Genomic DNA, 26198 nt, shown 5'->3' on the forward strand with positions numbered 1-26198 from the left:
GGATTATTCTGCATCAGAGCTTTGGTTTGGTTAAATGTCCCGCTGGTGATCGAGCCAACTTTCTCTAATGAGGAAGAGGGAGCGCACGAGAGGCTGAAAATATTTATATCAGAAAACATTTCCTCCAGTTTTAGTAGATTATTACATTAGGTTGTGCATGAAAGTTTGATAACAGTATCGGGAACTCTTTGCAAACCTTTCAGCACCACGTCCTTTAATGGGTGGGTTTGATTTCAGGCCCATCACTGAGTCGGGCTTGTTGCTGCAGCTCCTCTCTTATCTTTTTCATCTGAGGGCAGAACGCCAGAGGCAGTGACTGAACGGGACTTTTTTTTTTTTTGGAAACATAAACTCCGAGGCACAAAATTCTCACCAATTCTTGATGATTAAAAAACTCAGAAACACAACGATGATGAGTGAATATGACATTAAATCACTTATTTATGTTGAGGCCACTAAAAAACACAGATTCTCAGCAGAGATGTTGCGTTTAAAGACTCAGACATAGTTTTAATTGATCATATGTTGGATTATTAAACTTGATTTTTGATCTTTCAAAACATGATCATGAAATTGTTTTTATATTTCTCCCTATTTCATGTATTTGTGCACAGTCCTCCCTGTAACTGCTCGCTGCTTCTCATGCAGCCTTTGTGTTTCCTGTGTAAAAGTGGAGTTTTGTGTCTCTCCTCGGGTGTCGCTCCTCTCCTCCATCCTGCCCTGCTCCACTGCCTCTTTTTTTTTTTTTTTTTTTTTTTTTTTTTTCTTCCTCAGCTGAAAGAGAAGACTTGGAGAGCCAGCCCGGCTTGAACCGAGCAGGACTCCTGTTCTCTGAATGCTCTCAGTCTAACGGGACAGGACACCGAGGCACAGAGCGCACAGACGACTCGGAAAACGGACGCTAGATTGAAAATGTGAAGATCTTTAGCTGTCACAGAGCCGGAGCAGTGAACAGTGACCCGGGAAAGATGGCGAGGACGCAGACTCGCGTGTTCCTCCTCGCCGTGGCTTTGCTGGGAATTTTCTTCCTCGGTGTCTCGGTGAAAGGGGAGCAACAGGAGGAGGAGGAGGAGGAGGAGAGGTCCTGTCAGGGCGCCTTCGACCTCTATTTTGTCTTGGACAAGTGAGTGTCCCATTTTATTTATGGCTTTGTTACTTTCTCATCGCTGCGCATTGCCATGCAACCGCCCAGTTGTTTGGAAACGCGGAGCGCATCAGTCAGATTCACGCTCCGCGTTTCTGTTGTTGTAGCGACTCTCAAGAAAAAGTCACAAGTTTAATCTCGTGAATTCAGAAACCTTTTAAACGTAAATAATTTGCTTCTTGTTGGTCATGAAATCTATTTAAACCCCCATTGTTTCTCTTCAAGCGTGTTTTCGTGAAGGTTTAAAACCCCGAGTATGAAGGAAGCAGGGCGAATCTTTGGGGCATGCTTTTTCCTTTTCTTTTCGTCCGGTTCAAAGTGGAGAGGCACACAGCGGAGTGAGCTGTACCCACGGGATGTGGGATGTGGGCAGGGCGAGCAGGATGGATAGAGTTTCAGGCCGATGACGCCTGCGGACACAGCTGCAGCAGCGGCCCCGCAGCGGTGCTCTGTGGCCCGGCGCTCCTTCGAGCTGTCCTCCTCCTCCTCATCCACTGAGGGCCGATTGTATCCTGAAGCGGACATGTTGTGACGACAAACAGGGTCCATTCTCCATTGTCCCAAGTCTTTTGTTCATTAACACTAAATCTGATTAAGTTGATCTTTTTTTTTTCATGGAACACAATCACCAGAAAAAGAAAAGAAAAAGACATTTTGGCAGCTTTAGACTTTCTGATGGATGCTTTATAAGTTGTAACTAATGTATAAGAATTATTTTAATTAAAACATTCAAAAGATATCTCAAATTATCATCAGAATCTGAAGAAATAACAGTTTTGACGTTATTAAATAGATGTGTTGTGTTGCAGAGATACTGACGCTAGCATGCTAACTAGCTAGCCACAGCCTGTCCCTATCCAACATTCCTGTGCTACTGGTATAAACAACAACAACGCTCCGACCGCCCTGTCTGGACCACTAGATGCAGGGCTAACTGAGCTAACTAGCTAACGGCAGTTAAAGTCAGCAGTTACTCCGTTGGTGTGCTGCCCCCTGTTTGTTTTGAGTATGGGAGGCCAATTCTTACGTATTGCACCTTTAACGCTTCATAGATCCCTTATGTTCAACTTAACCTTTAATTCATCAGGATGTCAAACACTTACCCTCCAGAAAAAGGCTGTAAAACACCTCATTATAATTAATTTACTTTTCATGATTTAAACCCCTTCTTAAAGGTGCAGTATGTAGTTTTTGGGAAGAAATTTTAATCAGAAGGGAAAGACGGACTGAAAAACTGTCTTCATTTTCATGCCTGAATAAACAAACTGACCTTAAAGAATAACACAGTTTCAAACTGTTTTACTTTGTTGATATCTGCCATCTTTCTAGCTTCAAACAGTGTTCTGGGACCTTATTTTCCTCTGAGAACAGCTTGTTTATTCAGTCATGGAAAAGATAAATATTCCTGAGTTTGTGTTTCTACCTCATTAATACTGTAAATATTACAATTCTGAGTTTACATTTCTTCTCCAAAACTACATAATGCCCCTTTAAAGTGTGCCTCAAGCTATACTGTGTATAAAATGTTTCAGGCCGACTGCTCCATCTTTAGAAATGTAACCCAAACCTTGATCTTAGACTTGGGAAAGTGTTTCTTGGGAATGTTGTCTTCATCTGACAGGAGTCAGGGGAGGGTTGACAGGAAATGAGGCATGAGGGAGCGGGGACGACAAACAAAGGTCCCCCAGCCTGATTTAAATCAGAGAGCTTGCAATTACTTACGCCTCTCAGCCACAAAGAGACCCATGACCCTAATTCTGACATTAATACCAACCCTCAGAGAAACCCCACATCTATCTTCATGCCAGATTAACACCTTCATCGCCTGAAACCGAACAGACTTTTAGGCGGCACCAGCAAACGTACTTCGGTCTCACAATAGTAAAATCTCTCAGGCCACATGGTGAGTGAGGATGTTTTCACCACCTTTTCCGGGCTGTGTGAGCCCGCCCGTGCAGCAATTACCCGTGTGTGACTCCTCTGCGGTCTCACGCTGCTGCTGTTCATAGCAGCTCAGACATCATAATTGACGTTTTTGTTGAATCTCGGCTCCAGTTGCAAGGTGAAATTTAGCACGCGGACACATAACAATCAGACATGTCAAAACATGCGAGAGAGCGGAGAGAGAGAGAGGTTGAGTTGCAATAAAAGGTATGGCTGAATTTGTTGCCCTAACAGGTTGTAATTACAAAATAATAGTGTTTTGAAGAGAGTGGCCAAGTGATTTTGCGGAGCAGCAGTTAAACACTGCGGTGTCGGTGTGTAACATTTGGGAATACGGTGAGGTAATGGTTTTAAAAAGCTCCTCTGTCCTCAGTTGATCCGAGCTGTGAGGTGGGCACGCCGAGTGACATTTCACTTCGGTTCCAACACGTTTCATGATCTTTTTCTGACGTCCACGGCAAACATCTGTCAGCCTCTCTTCAGTCTTTACCCTTTGCTTCAAAAAGTTTAGGAGGAGCCCGGGGAGCGTGGCATGTTCCGCATGGCCAAACCTCTGGTACGCCTCTGTTTGTTTGACTGTCTGGACCTGCATGTTTCAGCAAGCCTTCAGGAGGCCTCTGCTCTTTCTCCCCCCGAGATGGCACCGACTTGTCGGCTGTTTTTCAGATCTTAAATGCCACGCAGTGACCTAATCTGATGCTCCGGCATCCGATAAAATCATTCGGGGATGTTTTTGCACGTCTACACTGGCGCTCATCCCTTCACTGTGTTGTCTTCATTGTCCAGAAGATTATGATGCACGCTGAGATCAGAATGTGTGTGCAGAGTGAACATTAGTAAAAATCAAAGCGCTATCTGCTCCACGCATTCCTACACTCCATGTCTGACCGGCACCAAATACCAGGCTACATTTTTCCTCTGGATCTGGTTTTGCCCACAAATAGAATAATAGGTGTTGTGTGTGATGGCTGGGTTCTGAACAGAGGTTTGTTTTCACTGGTCCAAGTGCTCGCAGAGAAAAGGAGATCCTGCCCTGGTGTTATGCAACGTTTGGAGGTAGAACGGTGAAGACTCGCTACTGAATATGTTGGATGATGGCAGTGATTTTGGATTTGTAGCAAAAGTAGTAAAGATGTAGTGTTTACAGTACATGAAGTAGCTTTATAAATCTGCTGAGAATCAGAGTTTTCATAATACGCGCAATGATTAGTTGATTAATCGATCAAAAAAATTAGTTGGCAACTATTTTGATGATTGTTTAATCATTTCATACATTTTTTCAAGAAAAACATGTCACACATTTGCTGGTTCCAGCTTCTTAAATGTAAAGATTTGCTGCTTTCTTTGTCATTTATGACTGTAAGTGAAGAGTCGTTGGGTTTTGGACTCTCGGTCCAGTGAAGACGTCACTTTGTGCTCTGGGAGACTATGAAGAGCGTTTCTCACAATTTTTTTTTTTTGACATTTTATAGACTAAAAATGAAACGGTTGGTGGAAGCCCTAATTTAAAACCTGTTAAATTCAATCACAGTGTCAAGAGGTATTATTTTTATAAGTGATCAATCTCTCAACCATTTTATCTGATTAATTAGATAACATTTAATTCCAAAACCTGTTGGAAAATAATGAAAAATGCTCAGAGGCCGAGGTAATATTTCCAAATACTTTGTTTAATCTTTGTTGAAGCAGAAATACTGCAAATCTTTGCATGTAACAAGCTGGATGATATTTAATTGACTGATGAATCTGTCATTTCCACACAGAAAAAGTCTAATGATACATGATACATGGTATACAATATAAGGGTAATCCAGTTAGGGCTGTATTAAACTCCGACACTTTCATGGCTTTTATTGCCTCGATACTATCAAGTATTGAAAAATGTCTTGTCATTTGATACCAAAATTTCAATATCTAAGAAGTTAATATCATCAGCGTCATTGAGCCAGTAGTCTTGTTTTGCCAAGATCTTATAGTGCTGGGTATCGGCTGTCTTGAGGCATGCAGGAAAAATACTTGGTTACGCCCAGACACGGGGCTCGCCATGTGTAATGTAATCTCTTGTGAAAACAGATTTCATAAAATTGGTATGAAAAAAGCATCATTCAGGAATCGGTGCCGAAGTCAAGGTATCGCTGTCGGTACCAAGTCTGGTGGTTGCGTCTCAGTCTGATGAAAATAACACTTGCGAGAATGTATTATTTTCGCTGTGTTTTTAGACACTGTCTGTGCTGCACACTGGGTTTAGACTGAGCGTTTGTTGTGCATCAGTGTGAATTCTAAGATTAAGTTATCAAGATTGTTTCATCAAAGCTGGAAATGGGCTCCCCGAGGGGACCATGTCTGACTTGCACGGAAGAGGATAAGTGGAGCAAGTGACTGGTTAAATGAGAGGCACAAAGGAGCCATCGTCTAACCAGCTCAGACTTTCACTCAGTTTATGACCCTGTTACACACACACACACACACACACACACACTCATAGCCTCTCTGAGTTTGGTGTAGAAGCTGTTTGATGTTGCACCCCTCAATAGACACTCACAGTCACATTTACCCCCCGCTGAGTGTTACTTCTGTGTCCCGCTGTTGTTCATGTCACAGCCTTTTCACGCTCTAGACCCCCAACCTGTTGTTAGACTGGCTGTGCTCGCTGGGACCATCTGTTCCCCCCTCACTGTCACACACACACACACACATGCACGCTTATAAACACAGATACTGCATACACACAGGCCAGCTGCCTGCTACATGGTCCCTGCTAGAGGCAGACTGCTACATCTGTCCCTGTCTAACCTCAACCCTCTGGCCCGGCAGCAATTAGCCCCCATTAGCAGCCCCCTGGGACTGAGCTTCATTAAGGAGACTGTCATGGACACAGCAGCATGTAGCAGGCTAACCGGCAGCTCTCACCGCTGACAGGTTACTGTCCGAAGTAATGGAATGTGACCGAGTGGTCGCAGGAATGTCCTCGAATGTGGAGGAGGTGAACCGTCACGTTGTTCCTGGAACACATCTGCTTGTGGACATGCGCTCGCATCATATAACATTATCTTTGAATCACATCCTATGAAAAGTGATGGCCTTAGCTCTCACCTGTTTTCTTTTCAGGTTAAGCTAGGGTTAAATCATTATAGTATTAATATATAGATAAGGTTTCAGTCACAGGTTTGCCTGCTTTGGCAAAAACAAGTCTACAGCCGTGTATCTCTGAGGCTACACAGCGATGGTTTAAGTTAAGCTAAATGCTAAAATCAGATACTAACAATGATATTGCTAACATGCAAATGTTTAGCATGGTGGTGTTTGTGTGTGTTGTATCTAAGCTTTGTACTTGTAAAAAAAGAGATTTTCAAATTGAAAGCATAGGCTAACATACATAGTATGTTGACTATGCTATGCTAGCATCTCTGTGAGGCACAGCAATGCTTTGAGGTAAAAGCTAAAAAACATTAGCTATTGTCACATACTAAAATCTATGTTTATAGGGTAATGTGTTATATTCATCATCATTCTTCCATCATAGTTTGTGTTAGCGTCATGTGAGAGCATGTCAACATTTGCTATAATTCGCACCAAATTTAAATGACGCTCCATTCACAAGTTGTTGAGACATTTCCCTTAAAGCCAAAAAGGTAAATCTCATGGTGCTACTAGAGGAAAAGTAGCCTAGGCCTATCTTAGCGTATTAGCATGCTAGCACTGGCTAATTGGCACTAAATACAAAATACAGTTTAGGCTGATGGGAATGTCATGTTTTCGAAGTATCACAATCTAAGTACTGAAGCTATGCTATGCTAGCAGCACTATGAGGCTTAACTAGGCACAGCAACATGTTAGCATGCTAACACTTGCCAAGCACTGAACACAAAATTAGCTGAAGTTAATGGGATTGTCATTAGTTTTAACTTTCGACACTAAATATATAAATAATATAGATAAATACATTTAAAAAATGGTATCCCATTGATGACACTAGATTGAATGTAGTGATCCTCAAAATTATTTCAGTTCATCCTCTGGGGAACAGGAATGTCTGTACCAAATTTTATCAGACTCATCAGACACAAAACATTTATCTATTTATTTCTGTATAAATGAGCTCAAACGTCACTGGAGAGCTGGCCATGTTTTTCAGTGATCCTGCATTCAATTAAATAAAATGGTATTGGCTGTGGTTGATGATAATTACTCATCCGTGGCAACATCGCATTTCTTCCATATAAGGTTGTGTTTTTGTTCTTTGTCAGATCTGGAAGTGTGAAGCATCACTGGATAGAGATTTACTCCTTTGTGCACCAGCTGGCAGAGAAGTTTATCAGGTAAAAGCCAGATTAGTCATTCAAGAATTTGGGTGTTTTCTGTGTTTTCCTGCGTTAACGTAAAACAAATGTGTGTTTGCAGCCCCATGCTGCGAATGTCCTTCATCGTCTTCTCCACTCGAGGAAACATCATCATGAAGCTGACTGAGAACAGGTAAGACCAACAGCTGGATCTTTCCCTCCCTGTTGTTCTACACTTCTCTTGTTGTGTTTATTTTTTTACTTCTGGAAAATTAGATTTTCTGGACAGATTTTCTTGCAACTCGAAATTTAATTGCATACAAATTTCATCCAGCTTCAGGGAGCCCATGAATACAAAGCACTGCATTCAGTCCACTGAGGACGACTTTGGCAGAGGTTGAACCTTGGATGCTACTTGAGCCATACAATTAGTTGCGAGCCCTTTTCCCTGAGAGCAGCTTTCTTCCAGTGTATTTTATCAGGCTGTGTCTCTGTTTACCCTTCAGGGAGGCCATCGATGAAGGCTTAAGGGCGCTGCAAAAGGTTATCCCTGGAGGAGACACGTTTATGAACTTAGGCCTGGAGATGGTAAGTATGAGCCTGAGGACCCAGCACATTGGTAATGCCAGTCTAAATCACTATAGCTTATTCTGGAAAATATTGACCGAGGATCAACTGAGCCTGGCAGCTGGATCCAGAACTAATTAGATCAGCATGAGGAGTGGCTCAGACCCTGAATGACTTTCTCATAGATCTTTCATCCAACCAGGTGCAGGAAGGATTGATGGTGATGTTCTACCAAAAGAGCAGTTGAAAATCTTCACTCATAGATCGCTGTTGATATGACGTGTCTCAAGTGAATGCATACTGACCACCCTGAGCATGTGCTGGCTTTGTTACAACATCAGTATATTCACACCCAGTGTAGGCTATAGCATTATCTGAAATGGGGGTAAATAAATCAATAAACCAGTTCATGTCTTGACGACCGCTTTCTTTGCAATTGCAGGCTAATACCCAGATTTATCAAGAGAAGTACGGTAAGCTCCGTCTAATATTCTCATCACATTAGCCTACATGTGATGCATTGTCTCAGAGAACATGAACGTTTTGTGTTCTGCAGGAACGGCCAGCGTTATCATCGCTCTGACCGACGGAGAGCTGAATGAGTGGCAGTTTGACACAGCTCAGCGAGAGGTAAGACGTGTTGAAGGGGATTTGAGGGGGTTAGACAAAATAATGAGAACACTCAATGAAGAAAGATTCAGTTCCTTTCCTGTTTGTTAGGTTGAAGTTGTTCCTGCTGTTCTGTTTTATTAATGCTCTTAGTGATTTTTATAGTTTTTTAGGCTGTTTAATGATTAATGCACGACTCCACACTCCGATCTTTAACACTGGGTTGCACTGGTGTGTTTTCATAAAGGTGCATCAGCACATAATTTAAGGTTCTCCCAAAAATACATTTTAATTGAATTTCTCGTCACATTATGTTAATGATTCTAAACAGGGCTGAAGGTGCAAATAACGGCACAATACACTCGAACAAGAGAATGTGATCACCTCAGATGAATTTTGACGGGCTACACTTTTTTAAATCAGACGTACCAACATTTTGGCGCAACGAAAAAAGATGTTTGGAGTGCGACCAGAACAGTCGCACCCTGGAGCCCTGTGAGACGACTTGCCTTTTTTGGTGCTCCATCAGTTGTTGACGTGACTTAAAAGGTTCAAGATGCACTACTTTATTTTCCCAGAATTTGCTTTGCTCACTAATTCCTGTGGGCTTTTTATTTTGGTTCCTGGCACTATTATTTAAAGTACTCATTGTCGGATTCCTTTCAGAGCTGACAATTGCTGCTAATCTGTTTTACAAATCGTTTTCTATCTCCTGTCTGGTAGTTATACTGTGGACTGAGACCGAGCCTGATGTGTTTTGTGGGGGGGTCACATTTGTCTCCTTTAGCCTGCCAAACTCTCTTGAAGCTCACTGCATTTTTGTTTTATCTGTTGTTTTCTGGCAGGCGCAGAGGGCCAGGTCTATGGGAGCCATTGTTTACTGTGTAGGAGTCAAGGAATTCAACCAGACCCAGGTAGGATCCACCGAAGGATATTGAAGATGATGCAAATACATCAAAACGGAAATATGATTCTTTTCTTTCTGTGGCTGTTTGTTTTTCAAGCTTGCGACTATTGCAGACACTATGGAACATGTGTTTCCTGTGTGGGGAGGCTTCCAGGCCCTCAGGGGAATCATTGACTCGGTATGACACGTACATACCACATGTTAACTCACACAAACACTCACCCACACACAGAGAGACACACACAAAATTGTATTATGTAATTAAATTGTCTTGTGACTCTGTTTTTTCCTTTTCCTTTTGTCTCTCAGATCATCAAGAAGTCCTGCATAGAGATCCTGGCGGCAGAGCCGTCCAGCGTGTGCGCAGGAGGTAAGAGGTGTGAGGGGCCGAGGCTCCCCCCTCCCTGTTAGGACACTGGGCCGTCCCGGTGTGCGATTGTGTCAGATGACAGTCATCTAAAGCCTCTGGAGTGGAACATGAGGTTGAGTAATTGCATGGACGCTCATGACCGCGGAGTGACAGAGAGCGTATTGTCATTCACGGCCGGGGGAAATTAGCATAGCCGCTTCAGCGCAGCGTGTGTGCAAAAAATAGGAAGGGGGGGTGCATGGGTGTTGGTCAGAGGAATTAGCTGTGAATCATTAAGCATGGCTGCGTGTCTGGCCTAGTTTGCCACTTCGTATATGTTAAAATGGCTCTTTCAAGACTGTACTTCTTCACATCTCTTCTGCCATGTCCAGCTCTGCTGCTTCTGGACAGTTTCAGGCAGTAGGAGAGAGGATAGGAACTAAGGGAGACGATGGGAGAGAGCTTTTATGCGTAGCCAGCAGGATGGATGAGTTTTGACATGACCTTATTAGGACTCACTTAAGAGAGTGCATTTGCAGCCGCGCTACCAAGACAACCAGTGGAGATTAGCATCCATTATGGGATATGAAGGAGGGGAGAGGATATGGAGAGAGGAGAGGAGTGAAAATGTTGTCTTGAGAGTACAACAATGAGGCAGGAATGATAAAGAATCACATGTTATAATTAGACTCTCTGATCTGATGCCAGAGCTCGAGTGTGTCAGCTGACGTGTGCCCAAATATCCTCCAACAGCCTCATTTATTATTCGATTGATGAGCTGCATAATGGTCAGTGAACTAAGAAACCAAGGACCCACTTTAACCAAGACTTGATTCTGGCCTAATTAATGAAGGGCAGAGACTGTAATGTGCTGAGCACGTGCCTATTGTGCACTGTGTTCCCCTTTGTTTCGACGTGATGCGTCTTATTTTAGACATCCAGTGCTTCCTTCCTATGTTTTACATTTTTCTGTGGAGAAATAACAGGCTCTTTTTCCCCTCACTGAAAACATATTGTTTTTAGTATAATGTGATATAATGTTGTCAAGCACTTGTCACAATTTAGCAAAGAGTTTGCTTTTATTTTGAAATGCAAGACTGTGGACAGGGTTTGAATATAACCATCATCCATCCATCCTGGTGCATTTATATTCAGGCACATACTGACATATTACATAGGTATTGTGACAGTCTGTCTCTCTGCCTGCATGTAGTCACGTACCGTACATGCTTCACACCAACACACACATCTTCCAGCACATGTACACACACGTCCCTCACATTGATGTGAAGTGACCAGACCGCGCTGCCTGCAAACAGGCCATCAGACTGGACAGTGAACGTTGGGCCACACTATCTGACATGACAGCACCGATTCCCCTCACACACACACGCACGCACACACACACACACACACACACAGTGAGAGTTGGGCCTTAGATCTAACATGACAGCAGAGATTGCTGCTTTCATTAACGCCTGACCCTTTCCTCCCCGTCGTCCCGTCCTCCCGTGGCCCCTCCCTGCCCTTCACTGTCCCGTCGCACTAACGTGATTGAAGAGCCGCCGTTCGGACAAGCCGTACCCCATTTTTCTCCACGCGCACAACACACACGTGCACACACGTGTACATGTGTTATAGTCGCGCACAGACGCACATTCAGACAATCCTTGTCAAGCGTTCAGGTGTAGATGTAAATGGACATGTGGCCACAGAAAGCAGAGAGGAGAGGGCGGCAGCACATGTGTTGTACATGTCAGCAGGGCACCACCAGTCCCTGCCCACCATGTGTCTGACAGCACTGACCTTTTAGCCCATCAAGCCTCAGTGTGTGTGTGTGTGTGTGTGTGTGTGTGTGTGTGTGTGTGTGTGTGTCGGGGTGTGTGAAGAAGATGTTCAGAAAACTAGGGCTGCAACTAATGATTCTTTTCATTATTGATTAATCTGTTATATTCACTATTAACTGATTAATTGTCAAATCCATTAAATGGCAAATGTCAAATTTGAAAATTGCTCAGTAAGTTCTAGGGTGTGCTTCAGGGCTGATAACTGATTTTTGGAACTGATATACATTTGCAGTAAACGTATATAACTTTAGGTACTAGTTACTTTGCAGATTTAGAATATTCAGTGTTGATAGGCTATGATTTGTGACGTGTGACCAATCAAATAGAGTCAAATAGAGGCATCAGAGCCAAAGTAGGGCGTTGTAAAATGTATTTATTTTATCAGTAATTGGACACAAAAATCACAGATGTTGAAAATCGGAAAAATGCTGAATATCAGCCCTGATAATCTGTCATGCTGATAATTGGTCTATGGTCTAATTGTTTGTCCAGCCAACAGTCAAAAACCAAAGACTCTTCATTTACTATCATTAATGACAAAGACAGGCAGCAATCCTCACATTTAAGAGGCTGGAACCAGAAAATGTTTGACACTTTTGCTTGAAAAAATACTTGAAAGATAAATAAATTACAACTCATTTTTTTAGTTACTAACCCTAATCGATTAATTGACTAACTGTTGCAGCTCTATTGAAAACCAACAGGGTTAGGATTATTTTACAATGATTACTTTTAGCAAACATTTTGGTTTTTGAAATATTCAAAATGACTTAAGATTTACTATTTATGAATGAACGAATAAGATTATTTCCTGATAGATGTCAAACTGCTTCATTGCTGGAGGAAATAATGCAAAGCCAGAGGGAATTTTCTACCTTTTCAAAAATAAGACAATAATTAGTCTCAAAATCAGTCACTGAAGAAACATCCGCTTTGTGCATGTGCTCATGCGCTCTGTCACAGTCGCAGCTCGTGCTATTTGATGCTAACATTGTGTGAAAGGGGCCGGACGGCTAAAGCAGCCATGGCACCGAGCGAGCGCTGGGAATAATTAGTGCTGAGGCCTCTAATTAAGTTGCACATTGTTGAGGTTGCAAACCACCACAAACCACATAAACTATCAATTAATGTGAAAGTTAATGCAATCCGAGTTATCTGATGTGATATGGTATAGTCGTGATTTATTTCTCCGGTTGTTGTGGTCATGTTTTACAGTGAAATGAGGGCAGGGGGATGGAGAGGACGTAGGGTGTGGTTAACAGTAAATGATTAGGCTGTGTGCGTGTGTGTGTGTGTGTGTGTGTACACATGTAGAATCTGAGTGTAGCTGAGGAAATGACATGAGCAGTACTGACAAGTTGCAAGTCATTGAACATCTGTAAATAAACAGGCCGCGGTCGGATGAGGTCAGCTGTGTGCAGGATGTTAGGAATTTTGACTTTTATCTGAGGTTTTATCCCTCTGAGGCTGGATAAGTGCACTGTCTGCACACATTAAGGTGTAATGCGTTTAATACCTGCGTATGTAATGTATGCAACTTATCCCCGTTCTGTGAGAGCCCAATTTTAATTTCCGTCCGTCCTGTGCATCACTACATTTCCTCCTGGATCTGCTCCAACCGCACTCTTCAACATTTTACGCAGCGTCTGTAAACATGTGGAGCCGTGCAGCAGAAGAACGCAAAGTGGTGTTTGTTTTTTCTCCTCTCAGCTCCGCCCCTGTTTGTGTATCTGTGTTTATGGCTTTTCATAGCAGCATGTCTGACCTTTAAGGAAACACTGTCACATATACACCGCGTGATGATTTTATCCAGTGATCTTCACGCTTTAAATGTTAAAGGTGTGGCACATGCTAAAGGAAACCTTGGTGCACAGCCAGAAACCACACACACACACACACACACACACACATGCTTGTTCAAACACATGCATGCACACATTCATGCATGCACATCCTGACATGCAGATGCTTTCACATTCCTCATAAAAACACAGAGGTAGTCACGCATACTGTACGTACACCAGTTTGTTTTTATCACACACACACACACACACACACACACACACACACACACACACACACACACATACGTGCTAATGGCGCCATAGGTAAGGTCAGACCTACTTTGACAGTGCCGCGCTGTTGTCAGCCCTGCAGGCATGTTTTTAAGCAAGTGTTTCTTCCCCGCTCTCTAACATATGCTGGGTAGCAGCCACATAGACACTCCAGCATATGCTGGCAAGCTTCTGTCAGTGCGCTTTAACAGGGCCTGGGGGAGACTAAAGGTCAAAGACACACACACACATATGCACACACCTTCTGGCTACTGCACAACACATATTTGTGAATAGCAGCACTTTTAGCAGTAGCACCATTGGAGCTTATTACGGCCTATCCACACGTACACGCACAAGCTCACAGATATAAACAAGCAGTAATGAGGCGTGCACACATCAGAGAGAGGGGAAGGCGGTCAGCACTGGCCATAATGGTTCACCAGAAATCCTGTTTGACTTCAAACTGAAATAGGAGGCTAATTTTGACCTCTTATATGCCCCAGATTTTCTAAACATAGCAGAAAATATGTGATCGTGTCTCTAATGGTGCCTGCACTCTTCTCGTTTTTGTCCCAGAGAGTTTCCAGGTGGTGGTGAGAGGCAATGGGTTTCTCCACGCCAGAAACATTGACCAGGTCCTCTGCAGCTTCAAACTGAATGATACACACTCTGTGGGTAAGTCCTGCAAACGTACACAAGCGACACACACAAGAGAGCAGGATGTGTTCTGCAGAGCTTGGCAGGATCAACATCTCTGTTAAAGTGAATATCAGAAGCTGTTAGGCAAAAGGTTGTGTCAGGGATTTATCATGTTTAGGACTTCCTGCTTGTGTTTATTCCCTTGAGAATATTTCACTCTGGAAAATACAAACTAATAGTTATCATCAGAACACTTAACTCTAATGGATTCATTTGTTCTGAATGCTTCTTATTAAATCAGATTGCTTTAATGGATTAATCATTATACTGTAATGCATCATGAGATTGTGGTTTGGCTTGTGCATTGAAGAGGAATGTGGAAACGTCGCCGGAGTTGTTAAACTGTCCACGACATTAAGTCTGTTTTGTTTTTCCCTGTGCAGATGAGAGACCAGCTGGAATAGAAGACACCTTCCTGCTCTGTCCTGCTCCTGTCGTGGAGGAGGTTGGGAGGTAAGCTGCACATCTCATTTAGGTCTCGCTGCCGTTTCACCCCCACACTGTTTCTCAGTTATCACTCCGGTTGCCAAACTCTCCATATTCAGCTGTAACACCCTGAGCCCAGATATTTGCCAGCTGCACACAAGTTTGTTGTGGACACAGAAGACTGCCGTCCTTGAACAAATTAGGGCCAAAGTCATTGAGTGTCTGTGATCAATCAGTGTTTGTCACAGCTAACGAAGCCAGACACCAATCACAAGGGGACAACAGGAGTAGAGCCCAGGAACACGACTTAATGAGAGCCTGCTGGAGAGGACCTTCGCAACCGTGTCTGTGTATTTGCGTGTGTGTGTGTGATGTATCCCAATCTCTGTCTGACACTTTGGGAGAGCGAAAGTGTGAGTGGAGTCGGCGGGGCAGTGTAAAGTTTCCTCCGAGGGCTTCCGGCTTTGCTCCCGGTGATTCAGAGCAGAAGTTTCTTGCGGGGCAGACAGAGCGATGCTGTGGGCTGAGCTCGGAGACGACCGAGGCCCGGCAGCCTTCCCGTCCCCGCTGCCTGCAGTCCTGTGCATAATTATACACTCCAGCCGGCGGCCTCAGACACCTCCCAGTCATCATCTGTCTTGTTGCTGTCACTCAGATTTCTAGCGTGATTTGAGCTTGTCTTGTCCGCCAGTTAGAAGTATTGCCTTGATGGGGAAGTACTGCTCAGAGATGAGGGAAAAAATACATTTTGTTTTGACGCTGTGGCAGCAGGGAGATTTAAGACTCTGTCTCACACAGTATATTTTACTCACACGTGTTATAACGGCTGTGGAATTTTAATTGTTACTCACAGTCTTGAGGGATTGACCAAAAAGACAGAATTAGAATCGGTAAAACAATTCACCTAATTCACAACCCAGCGAGTATCCTGTCCTTACGTCTGCCAGTCAGGTTGTGCTGCTCCTCCTGAGAGCAGGGCAGAACAGGGAGCATCATTACACACTGCAATGGTGCCTGAAGGAGGCGTCCCTCCACGTAACAGAAGCCCATTAGAGCCGAGTCAACGCTGCCTAACACCCTGAGTGCCTCTAAAGAGGAAGTCAGCTGTGAATGGCTGAAGGGCCCAGAGGAGGCCAACAGCTGGCTGATGATTCTGGGCTGCGATGCAATAACGTGTGGATGGAAAAATGTAGTTAAACCAAGGTGCCACCGTGCAGCTGGACAGGTGTTTGTGACATATAATGATTTTCCTGTGTGACCTGTCGCAGACCAAATTAGTGACGTTTGTAGTAATGTCATCAAAATCCTCCTTCTCATTAGATCCCCAGATTTATCACCATGAACACACATCACGATTAAGTAGAGCTGCAACGATTAGTCGATTGATTGACAGGTCAATCAAAAGAAAATAAATGGCCAACTGTTTTGATAATAGTTTCAATACATTTTCAATCAATAGTCAAACGGGCTGGTTCCAGCTTCTTAAAGCAACATTATGAAACTTTTTTTACCTTAAACTAACAGCTTCAGAATCATGAAAATAATAAAAATAATCATGCTGCAGTCCTCAGAAGCCCCCTTACATTTCAGATCACATTATACTGTAGGTGAACTGCTTCCTGTTATTGGATTGAAAAAATAAAAGTCTTGAGGTCTTGGGGACTCTTTCTGCTCCACACAAGTCTTATCACATGTAATGAAGTCATTGACGCTGCTGTCACACAAATCTATGTTGACTGGGAACCTTCCGGATGCAGCTCCCCCTCCTTCACACACACACACACACACACACACACACAGGGCAAAGACATATATAGTGGGCAGATTGATGATTGATAGGGGCTGAGATCTCTCTGTCAGAGAGGGGCTGATAGCACCGCGTCCCCTGCCTGCCTGAAAGGAGGGCTGACCGTATCATGAGGAAGGGGGGTCGGGGGGGGGAGAAAAGGGAGGGAAGAAGTCAAAGGAAAGATGAGTGGCACCTGCACCGCCAATTTCCTCCTCCGAAGTCAGTGTCAGCATGAGTTATGAGACGGGCTACAGAGGATACGGGAGGGGGGGGGGGGGGGGTGAAAACAGACTCAGTGATGGAGGAAGTGAAGCGGGGGTCTCGGAGGGGAGGGACGGTGCTGAAGGGATGTAGGACAGGAAAGGCACTCCTCCTACCATCCCCCCGCTCTCTCTCTCTCTGCTTCCTCTCCTCCCTCCCACCCTGCAGTGACCTCCTCCCCCTTGTCGCCCCCCTCCTCAAATCCAGACCCAGAGCTCAATGCCCCCCTTGTCCGAGCCCCCCACCCCCCGAACCATAAGAACAGCACAAGAAGCCTTTCTCCATTCTTTTCCGAGCCTATAACTACAATCCAGCTGTCTGCGTTTTCAACCCTCATCCGCCTGTTTGGCTCTTGTTTTTCTTCATACTTCTTAAGAGCCTCATGAATAACCTGTCAGCGCCGTCCTCTCCGCTAACTCAACCCTGTTGCTTCCATCAACACCGCCAGCCCGTCATCATCCCAACCAAAAACTACACACTGCTCCCGTCCCCGCCCGGCCTATCTTGGTGGAGCTATCAGCGCTGAATACTGGAGAATAAGAAGCCATTTAGCTGTCTGTGGTTTCCACATTAGAGGTCTGGGTCTGATCCAAACAGAAGAGATTCCTGCTGTGGGTGGAGAACTCCCTGACCTCTTTAAAGGCTTTGGCTTTGTGTCTATGTCAGCATGTTTGTGCTTATAAAGCAGCAAGTACGGACAAAGCGGATCGGAGGAATGTGTCCGACACCTCGGGCGAGCTTCGAACGGTAGTCCCGAAAACCAAACCGTGAATGTGTGCACACAAGCAGATGTGCGCTCGAGTGTGTGATGTGTGTGTCAGATGATCAGATGGGTCATGAGTTCATGTTTTGCAGGGTGATCTACCTGCAGGTGAGCATGAACGAGGGGCTCTCCTACATCACCAGCTCTGTTCACATCACTACTACTGAATGTGTGAGTACATCCTGTGTGTGTATACTCTGCATTATCACAACAACTCACTGTGATATTTCCCTCTGGCATGCTGCCTCATTTGAACAAACTTCCCTTCAACCTTCTTATTTTCTCTCGGCCCTCCAGTCTTCTTCTTCTCTCCTTCCTCTCTGAGGTCTCCTCTGTTGTGTCTGTTCATCAGAGGAGGCTGTGAGTACTTCCGCTTTTTTCATTTTCACCTTTTTCTCGCCTCTTGTCTTTTTAGTTCGGTTTGATCTGAATCCACTCGTTGTGTGTTTTGTGTAGTTTGACGGCACCATCGTGCTCATATCGTTGCTGGTGGTGTTCCTGCTGTTGGGTCTGCTGCTCATGTGGTGGTTCTGGCCTCTCTGCTGCACTGTGGTAAGTTTGAACTTCAGACTTCAGTATTTGTGATTATGGTTATTTGTTTGATTATATTTTGATTATTATATTTTTATCTTCAGGTGATCAAAGAACCTCCACCACCCCCTCCTCCAGAACCAGTAAGACTTCTTTTCTCACCTGAGTTTGAACCGTTCTGAGCATTTGGACCAAAAATAAACACCCAGCTGGAAGCAAAAAATTTAAGTTTTTCCATGACCTGAGATCATTACCAAAGTGTGCATGTCATACTCTCACAAGTTGTTGTGCCTTGTGCAATAACCTCTGTTGATGACGCATCCGTAACTGCAATTGCTACTCTCAAAACCATGGAAACATGGGCTGGTTTGCTACATAGCACCACACTTGTACTTTACTTGAGTATTCCCATTTTCTGCTCCTGTATACTTTCACTCCACCACATTTTGGAGGCAACTTTGGACCACATTTTTCACTTATTATTAGTAACTGGATAAAAAAAACACCGGTTCCAATAATCAGAAAAATGCAGAATATCAAATATCACCAGGCTGATAACCCAAAGTGTATGGTATACATATACACACATTAATATATGTGTATTGCTCTTACTCAAGTATGACTTTTGGGTACTTCTTACCCCACTGGTATTATTATTGATAGTCGTGTATGTTTGGGAGAATATGAACTGCGCCATGTAACGGAGTCTCTCTCTAAGGAATCAGATGATGAGGACGGGATGCCCAAGAAGAGGTGGCCCACAGTGGATGCATCCTACTATGGAGGAAGGGGAGTGGGTGGCATCAAACGCATGGAGGTACGCATGCGCGCACACAAACACGCTCGCACATTTTCAGCGTTTAAAAGGACATACATGTTAATGCGGCTTTTCTCAGGTGAGATGGGGGGAGAAGGGGTCCACTGAGGAAGGTGCGAAGCTGGACAAACCCAAAAATGCTGTTGTAAAGATGCCAGAGCAGGAATTTGAACCGTGGGAGCCCAAGCCTCGGAAACCACCCCGTCGTGCCCCACAGCAGAATAGGTGGTACTCACCCATCAAGGTTAGTCTTACAGTTTGATTAATATTGAAGGTGGTGTCTTGATTCCTTTGATGTGACATCTCTTTTATCATCCATGTTTCACTTCTCCAGGGGAAGTTAGACGCTCTGTGGGCTTTGTTCAGGAGAGGATACGACCAGGTATCCCTGATGAGACCAGTTCCTGGAGATCAGGTGAGCCGGCCCCACCACTACATTTACATTTCATTTTTATCTTCACCTTTAAAACAAGAAGAGAAAATCCTGTGTTCAGCAAACAGGCTAAATGACTGATACCAAGCTATAATTTGGTAATTATGTGTAATTTCAAGGATTGCTCTGTGGGTAACAGCCACTTAAAAGCTTTTTACGAGCAGCTCGGATGGTACAGAAGGTTCCAGCGTGGTTTATGTGGACAATTGGGCATCTGCATTCTGTTTTTTCTGTCCGTCACATCGCTTAAAGACAACGCGCGTCGGTGAGCAGCGTGGACAGCTTCAACACAGCGGCTCAGTGCTGATTTTCGACACACACAGAGAATCAATGAGCTACTGATACCGCTCTCTCCGTCAAAGCTGCCATTGTGTAGGAGTACTGTACTCTTCTGTCCTCGTCCTCTTATTCCCTGTGACTCCCAGAAAGTGACTTCTGCAGTTTCTGTTATGACTTTGAAGGGATGATTAAGGCTTTTTTCTTGGCTTCTTGTAAAAATCCTGCTGCAAATTTTAATGTGCCGCATTTATGCTGGTCACCTTCAAAAAGTCCTAAATCATGACATCACCGGACAAGTGTGTGTGAGAGCAGAGCAGCCCCTGTTATCTAACCTTGACCCCCCCTTGTACGGCGTCCCATAACCCCACAGACATGTTTTCATCATCACACCGGTTGTCATGGTGAAACATCTGCTCCGTTGTAAATGGTTTCATTGTCGCCCCTCGCAGCCGAGGCCGTATCGCCGTGAAATTTATTGATCTGTTCTCTGAATGGCGTGATTCATCTTTCTCGTTTGATTCATGTTAACAGTGCGAGTGTGAGTGTGTGCGGCGGCTGGATCTGGAGTCCATAAAATTGGTCATCGTCGCTGGTTTCGTCTCTTCTTTCCATGTTGGAACTTTTTTTTTTTTGAAAGCAGAACAATTCATCTCTGTCATCAGGACAGAGGTTTCTGGAGTCTTTGTCAGGCACTTGGTTCACAGAGCCGCTCAACAATGACCCCCACAACTCCCTTCACGAGCCATTAACTGCGGAAAATAAAACGCTACTTCTCGCATGGAAAGAAAGGAGGGGAAAGAAATCCACTTTTGTTGCCATATCGGACATGAGAGACGACAATCATTTGACACGTTGACAAAAGCCAGGCGCAGATTTACGTTCTCAACATGAGTTCCTCGCAGCGGTAACGCCAAACATCTCTGCAGAAGCAAGAAACCGCAGCTGGATGACAAACAGCTGAGCAGAATTACAAAAAGCACAGCGATGACTATTAGGATCTGACTCCCTGATGCAGATTGTTAACCAGCAGCTCGGGAGGAGCTCGTCCCGCTTTCTCCCCACATTACTCCTACCTCACTGCCTCTGCAAACGGCCATCAGCGGGCTGCCAGTTTCTGCCACGCTCCCTGTTCGCATTTGATCTCTCCCTGCTGTGTGTGCGTGTCACTGTAACGTGTGTGTCAGCTCTCCCGAGCGAGCGTCACACAAACAGATGGGGAGTTGAAAGGCCACGAGCCATATTGTGACAGAAGAGATTCCCTTCTTTTGTCCCCAGAGCTGATGGCACCGATGGCCTCGTCGCTCGGCACAGAGCAGACCAGAGGGCGGCCACCGTCCCTCCGTCCTCACACATGGGCGGCACAAACGAGCACAGCGGCGCCTCCCCTTCTTCACCCTCTATTAGGATTAGTTCACCCAAATTTGAAAACAGTGGTATCTAGCTACGCAGACAAAAGTGCTTTACAAAGACATAAAAACAGGAGAAGTTACAGACAAATGATAAAAAACAGAAATTATATAAATAAAACAAGCTGACCCCAAATGTGCTTTAAAAGTAATCATTAAAAATGTTAATTCCATTCTTAAACTTACAGGTTACCAATGTAGAGATTCTGCAGTCGGCATTATTTGCATCCTTCCATTGGAATTCATGACAAGTCCTGCTGCAGCATTTCAAACTAAAGTTTGGAAAGTTTGCATTGACTGAGACAGGAATACAAATACTAAGTCACAGTGATCTAGACGGATGTAATGAAGGCATGTTTGACAGTTTACAGATTCTTAGTGGATAACAAAGGTCTAATTTTTTCACATAACTAAGGTTTAACTAGCTTCTGAGATATCTCGCCCCTGTATCACAGTTATTTACCATTAAAGTGACATTTTTAAATGAAAAAAAAAAGAAATATGCAAAATCTGTTTCCGGTAATAGTTTCACTGGTACTCTGGGTTAGGGCTGGACAATGTATCAGTATTATTAGATTTTGAATGTCGTTATTTGGTGTTTATGCCGTAAGTGTTGTCGTTTCCTGGTTTTGAACGCTGCATTACAGTGAAGTGATGTGACTTCCTGAACTTAGCAGACTGTTCTATTTGTTCTTTGTCATTTTATCCACATTTGACGAATATTTATCAGAAGTCTCATTGTGTCCATATTTTGTACCAATAATCATCCCTACTGTTGCATAATTGATATCCAGGTGCTGGGCAGGATCTCTTTAATTGACATTTTTGAAATATTTTTAAAATAGAAAAAGCTAAAAGAATCTCAGATCTAAAACTAAATTTAAATGTTGATATGTTCCTAAAGGACTATTCATTAAAAAAAAAATACACATACATTTTCCTTTACATGACAAATATAAATAGCTAAAAATATATTTCTAAAAATGCATTCTGCCTAGTGTACTCTTTTTATTTTATCCACCCCTGGGTATTTGGTCAAAAATATCAGGATATTTGATTTTGTCGCTCAGTCCTGGCATGTGTTTTCTAGGTGATTTAAAAATATCACGATACAGTTTATATATTGTGTATCATAGCCTAAAAATATTGTAATATTATTTTAAGCAAATACGATTATTATTATTATTGTTATTATTATTATTACTATATTATTTTAAGGCCATACTGTCACAATAACCAGAAAACCAGTGGCTACTGTTGCTGTCTACATGTCCAGATACCACTCGATGTAATAAATGGCTTTTGTGTTATTTGGGTAAACTGACCCTTTAATAGCCGGTCCCCCTGTTCATGATCCATTATCCTGACACTATAAGTGTTCCCTGTTTCAGAGCAGCATATGTAGTCTATGAAATGTGTTAAGTACACACGGAGCGTTTTCCTTTTCAAGTGGATCGCTGTAATGTCATGCGAGGTGACAGGCAGAGCTGTCAGGTCAGATGTTTGTCTCCGCTCTCTCTTCTTTCTCCTGTTTTCTTTACTATAATGGTGACAAATGTGTGTGTGTGTGTGTGTGTGTGTGTGTGTGTGTGTGTGTGTGTGTGTGTGTGTGTCAGTTCCCTGTAAACGGCCACAAAGTATCTGACTGTTGGGTGTCTGTTTGTGAGGGGAGGGCAAAGTCTCGGGGCTCAGAGAGAAGAAACTGAGGCGAGACAGAGGATGGGGTGTGAAGAGGGATGCTGGAGGTGCTTCAGGGTTTTGTTTTTTTCCTAAAAAGGAGTCGAGGGTTTGAAGTAAACAATCGCCGAGAGAGGAAGCAGGCAGTGACAGACATCACAGCCAAAGGGGCACACAGGGAGGCTGACCTCACACAGGCCATCTATGTGCATCATCTACTTAAAATCCAAAAACTTCCTCTTTCGCCACCTTTCTGCTGCTCTTTTCACCACCAATCCTACGTTTTTCTCGGTGCTCTCTTGCTGCCAGCCCCCTAACCTTTCTCTCCCTGTGTTATTCATGGGGCCGAGGTTTCATTCAGGCCATATGTTCTGGCGGAGGCATGCTTACAGTCACATACACACACACACACAAACACACTCATATTCATGAGCTTGTGTTCTCATTGTGTCCATATGCTGTCTCTGGTGTTGTGCTGCTGCTCTGCTGCTCACAAACTGGCCCTTTCACCGCAGCCCCAGCGACAAGACTGGAACAGTCAACCCCCCCTCACCCAACCGGGCTCCCCCACCAATCAATTACAGACCCCCTGACACACACACACACACACACACAATGGCCCCCTGAGTCACAAAGCTACTGCTGCTGGGGTCCTCTTATTGGCCCCTGTGTGACTTTAGGGCCTCTCTGTTTAATAAGGTGTTATAATCAGACCACCAAGGGTCTGTGACACAGAGACCTACTCTCCATCCCTCACACACTGACTGAGCAAGACAGGTGTGTGTGTGTGTGTGTGTGTGTCTGCACAAGGATGCAGAGAACAGAGAGGGAAAGCCATCAATGAGAACAATAAGAGAAGCGTTCCATTCTCCCGGACTTGTAAATTATGTTAAACGCCAAGAGGCCTCTGTTAACTATTGTGGGGATATTGAAATCCTCCCTTTACATTCCAACAAGTCGAGCACATTAGAGGCATAAACCACTTTCTGTTCTGCATCAAGAGAGGCCGAGTCACAGCAGAGGCTCCTTCAGAAGAGGAGGGGAAACGGGGAAAGCTGCAGACTGTAGAAAGTGTGTGTGCTTGTGTGTGTGTGTGTGTGTGTGCGTGTGTGTGATAACTTTGTCGCTGCCCGTCTTCGCCTGCATCACAGCTATTGTAGTGCAGGTGTGGACAGAAGACAGAAGCAGCTCTGTGTGCCCTCCGGGAGCCTCGAACACACACGCCTCTGTCAGCAGAGCCGGGCAGAGACTCACACAAACCACGCTGGCTCGTAGATCTTAGGAGGTCATTGATTCTGTACTAAGACGCATTTTAATCTGTATTCTGTCTTGAAACGATGATGCAACATTTCGGTTTAAAGAGAGTTAACCCCAAAATCAACATTTAATGATATTTATCCACCTAGATTGTTTTGGTGTGAGCTGCAGAATGTTGGAGATACAGCCTGCCTTCTCTCAAATATAATGGAACCAGATGGTGTTGGCTCACGGTGCTCAACACGGCAAATAAATAAATACATTCATTTAACAAACTAAATGGCAAACTCTCTCTACAGAAATAATGACAGTTACTCAAGATGATCCACAGACCTTGTTGTGAGCAAGTAAAGGAACAAAAGTTTAATGGCATCCTAGGTTGAGCCGTAACGTTATTTAGCTTAGTTAGCTTAGTTAGACAGCCTTCTCGTTCATGGTTTATCTGCACGCTTGAGCAGCTCTGTGAACTCATATGCATTTTGGATTTTGGGGTGAACTGTCCCTTTAAAGGTGCAATAAGTTACAATTAGTCACCTGTCAAATTCATTGTCAAAACAAATGGAAGGCAGCATATCACCGGAGTAACCGCTAACTGCTACAGTTAGTAGCTGCCTTGGCTAGTTAGCTCAGTTAGCTGTGCAGCTAGCGCTTCCGACTGGGAGCTCAAGGATCAGAGGATTGTTAGCGTCGACACCTCTAGCACAGGAGCTTTGGACCGGGACGAGCCAGGGCTAGTTGGTTAGCATGCTTACATCAGTAGATAGCTCTGCAGCATAGCTCATGGACATCATAATGTCAAATTTGCTGTTTGTTCACATTCTGTGGATGTTTTTAGTTAACTTTTCAACTAAAACTCTTACATACTGCCCCTTTAACCTTCATCTCTTTGCTTGTGTGTCTTGCAGGGTCGCTGTATTAATTTCCAACGGGTCAAAAATGGAGAGTCGACCCCTAACGACCGGGCTCCTCCTCGCACACAGCACTCTCCCTCGCCTCCTCCTCCCCCTTCTCCTCCTCCTGAGCCCGCCGAAGAGCGACCTCTGGTCTCCAACTCTGTCCCCCGTACGAAGCCTCCGTCGAGGGGGCCCCGCACCACGCCGCCCTCCCGCGCACCCCCTTCTGTGCTCCAACCCCCTTCGGGTCCACCCCCAGCTCGCGCACCCCCTGGGCCCCGAGCACCCCCGCCGTCTCGACCCCCACCCAGGCTCTGATGATGAAGAGAAGGCCTCCGACAAACAACCGATACATCGAGTCATCCCATAAAAAAAACACAACCTCCTTTCACCCCAAAGACTGAGACAGCAGAGAGGCGTCAAATCTTAAAAGGCCGGAGCTCTGACTGAAGCTCGGTGCTTTGTTGCTGGACAGCAAAAAATATTTATCTGATGTCAGAATCAGCTACTGAGTTTCATCACAGATAACACTTTTATAGGAACACCATAAACATTATAGAAAAGACAAGCATGTAGTTACTTGATTAAGCCTGTATGTACAATATTAGACGTCATGTTGACTTGAGCGGTAAGAGGAAGTGCAATCCTTTGTGGGAATTCAACAAAAAGGATTTATGTGTTGTTGTAAGTTAAGATTGTGACAATTTGAGAATGAGTGACAGTAAATATACCTGTTAACTTTGAGTTGGTAGAGAGTAGAGACTAATAAAGCTGAGTGAGGATGTGAAATTACAGCATGTAGTGAAAGATAACAATGTGGGTTATGTTGGTTGTGGTTTTTAAATGTACATTATCTTAGGTTGCTACAAATCAGACTCATAGATCATTTTACCAAAGAATCTTTTTCTAGATCCGACTTAAAATTTAGTGTCAAAGTTCAGTGATCTCATTGCAACTGCAGGGCAGTTTCTCCATAGTTTATTTATTATAACACAAGCCCTGTCTGCATCTGTTTCCTGTTTAGTATCAGCTGGGTTTCTGGGTTTTTAAAAATCTTTGAGGAAGGGGAAGACGAAGGTGGATGTAAGGAAGGAAGCATTCTGATGCGCCTTCAAGTGAAAGATTGCATTGAAAATGTATCTTCAGGGTTCTCCTGTATACTGCATTTACTGACTGAAATGATCGTTTGCATTATTTCTTTATTAACAACCTTTTGTGTCTGTCTACAATAAACAAAATGGGTTTTTTTAATGTGCTGCCTGG

General features: G+C 44.1%; 1 protein-coding gene across 1 annotated transcript; it reads left to right on the top strand.

Annotated features, from left to right (window-relative positions):
• The first annotated feature begins 768 nt into the window (after positions 1-768).
• antxr1d (ANTXR cell adhesion molecule 1d) lies at positions 769-26186 on the top strand. Its single transcript, XM_084375735.1, has 18 exons — positions 769-1123; positions 7336-7407; positions 7490-7561; positions 7875-7956; positions 8378-8408; positions 8492-8565; positions 9390-9458; positions 9549-9629; positions 9761-9821; positions 14281-14379; positions 14787-14856; positions 17735-17813; positions 18099-18194; positions 18278-18316; positions 18892-18990; positions 19070-19234; positions 19325-19405; positions 24948-26186. Exons 1-18 carry the CDS (start codon positions 969-971, stop codon positions 25251-25253), a joined length of 1731 nt encoding a protein of 576 aa, XP_084231861.1. The 5' UTR covers positions 769-968; the 3' UTR covers positions 25254-26186.
• Positions 26187-26198: the final 12 nt, after the last annotated feature.

The sequence above is a fragment of the Pagrus pagrus genome, assembly GCF_965226575.1.
Source record: "Pagrus pagrus genome assembly, chromosome: 15".
NCBI classification, from domain to species: Eukaryota; Metazoa; Chordata; class Actinopteri; order Spariformes; family Sparidae; genus Pagrus; species Pagrus pagrus.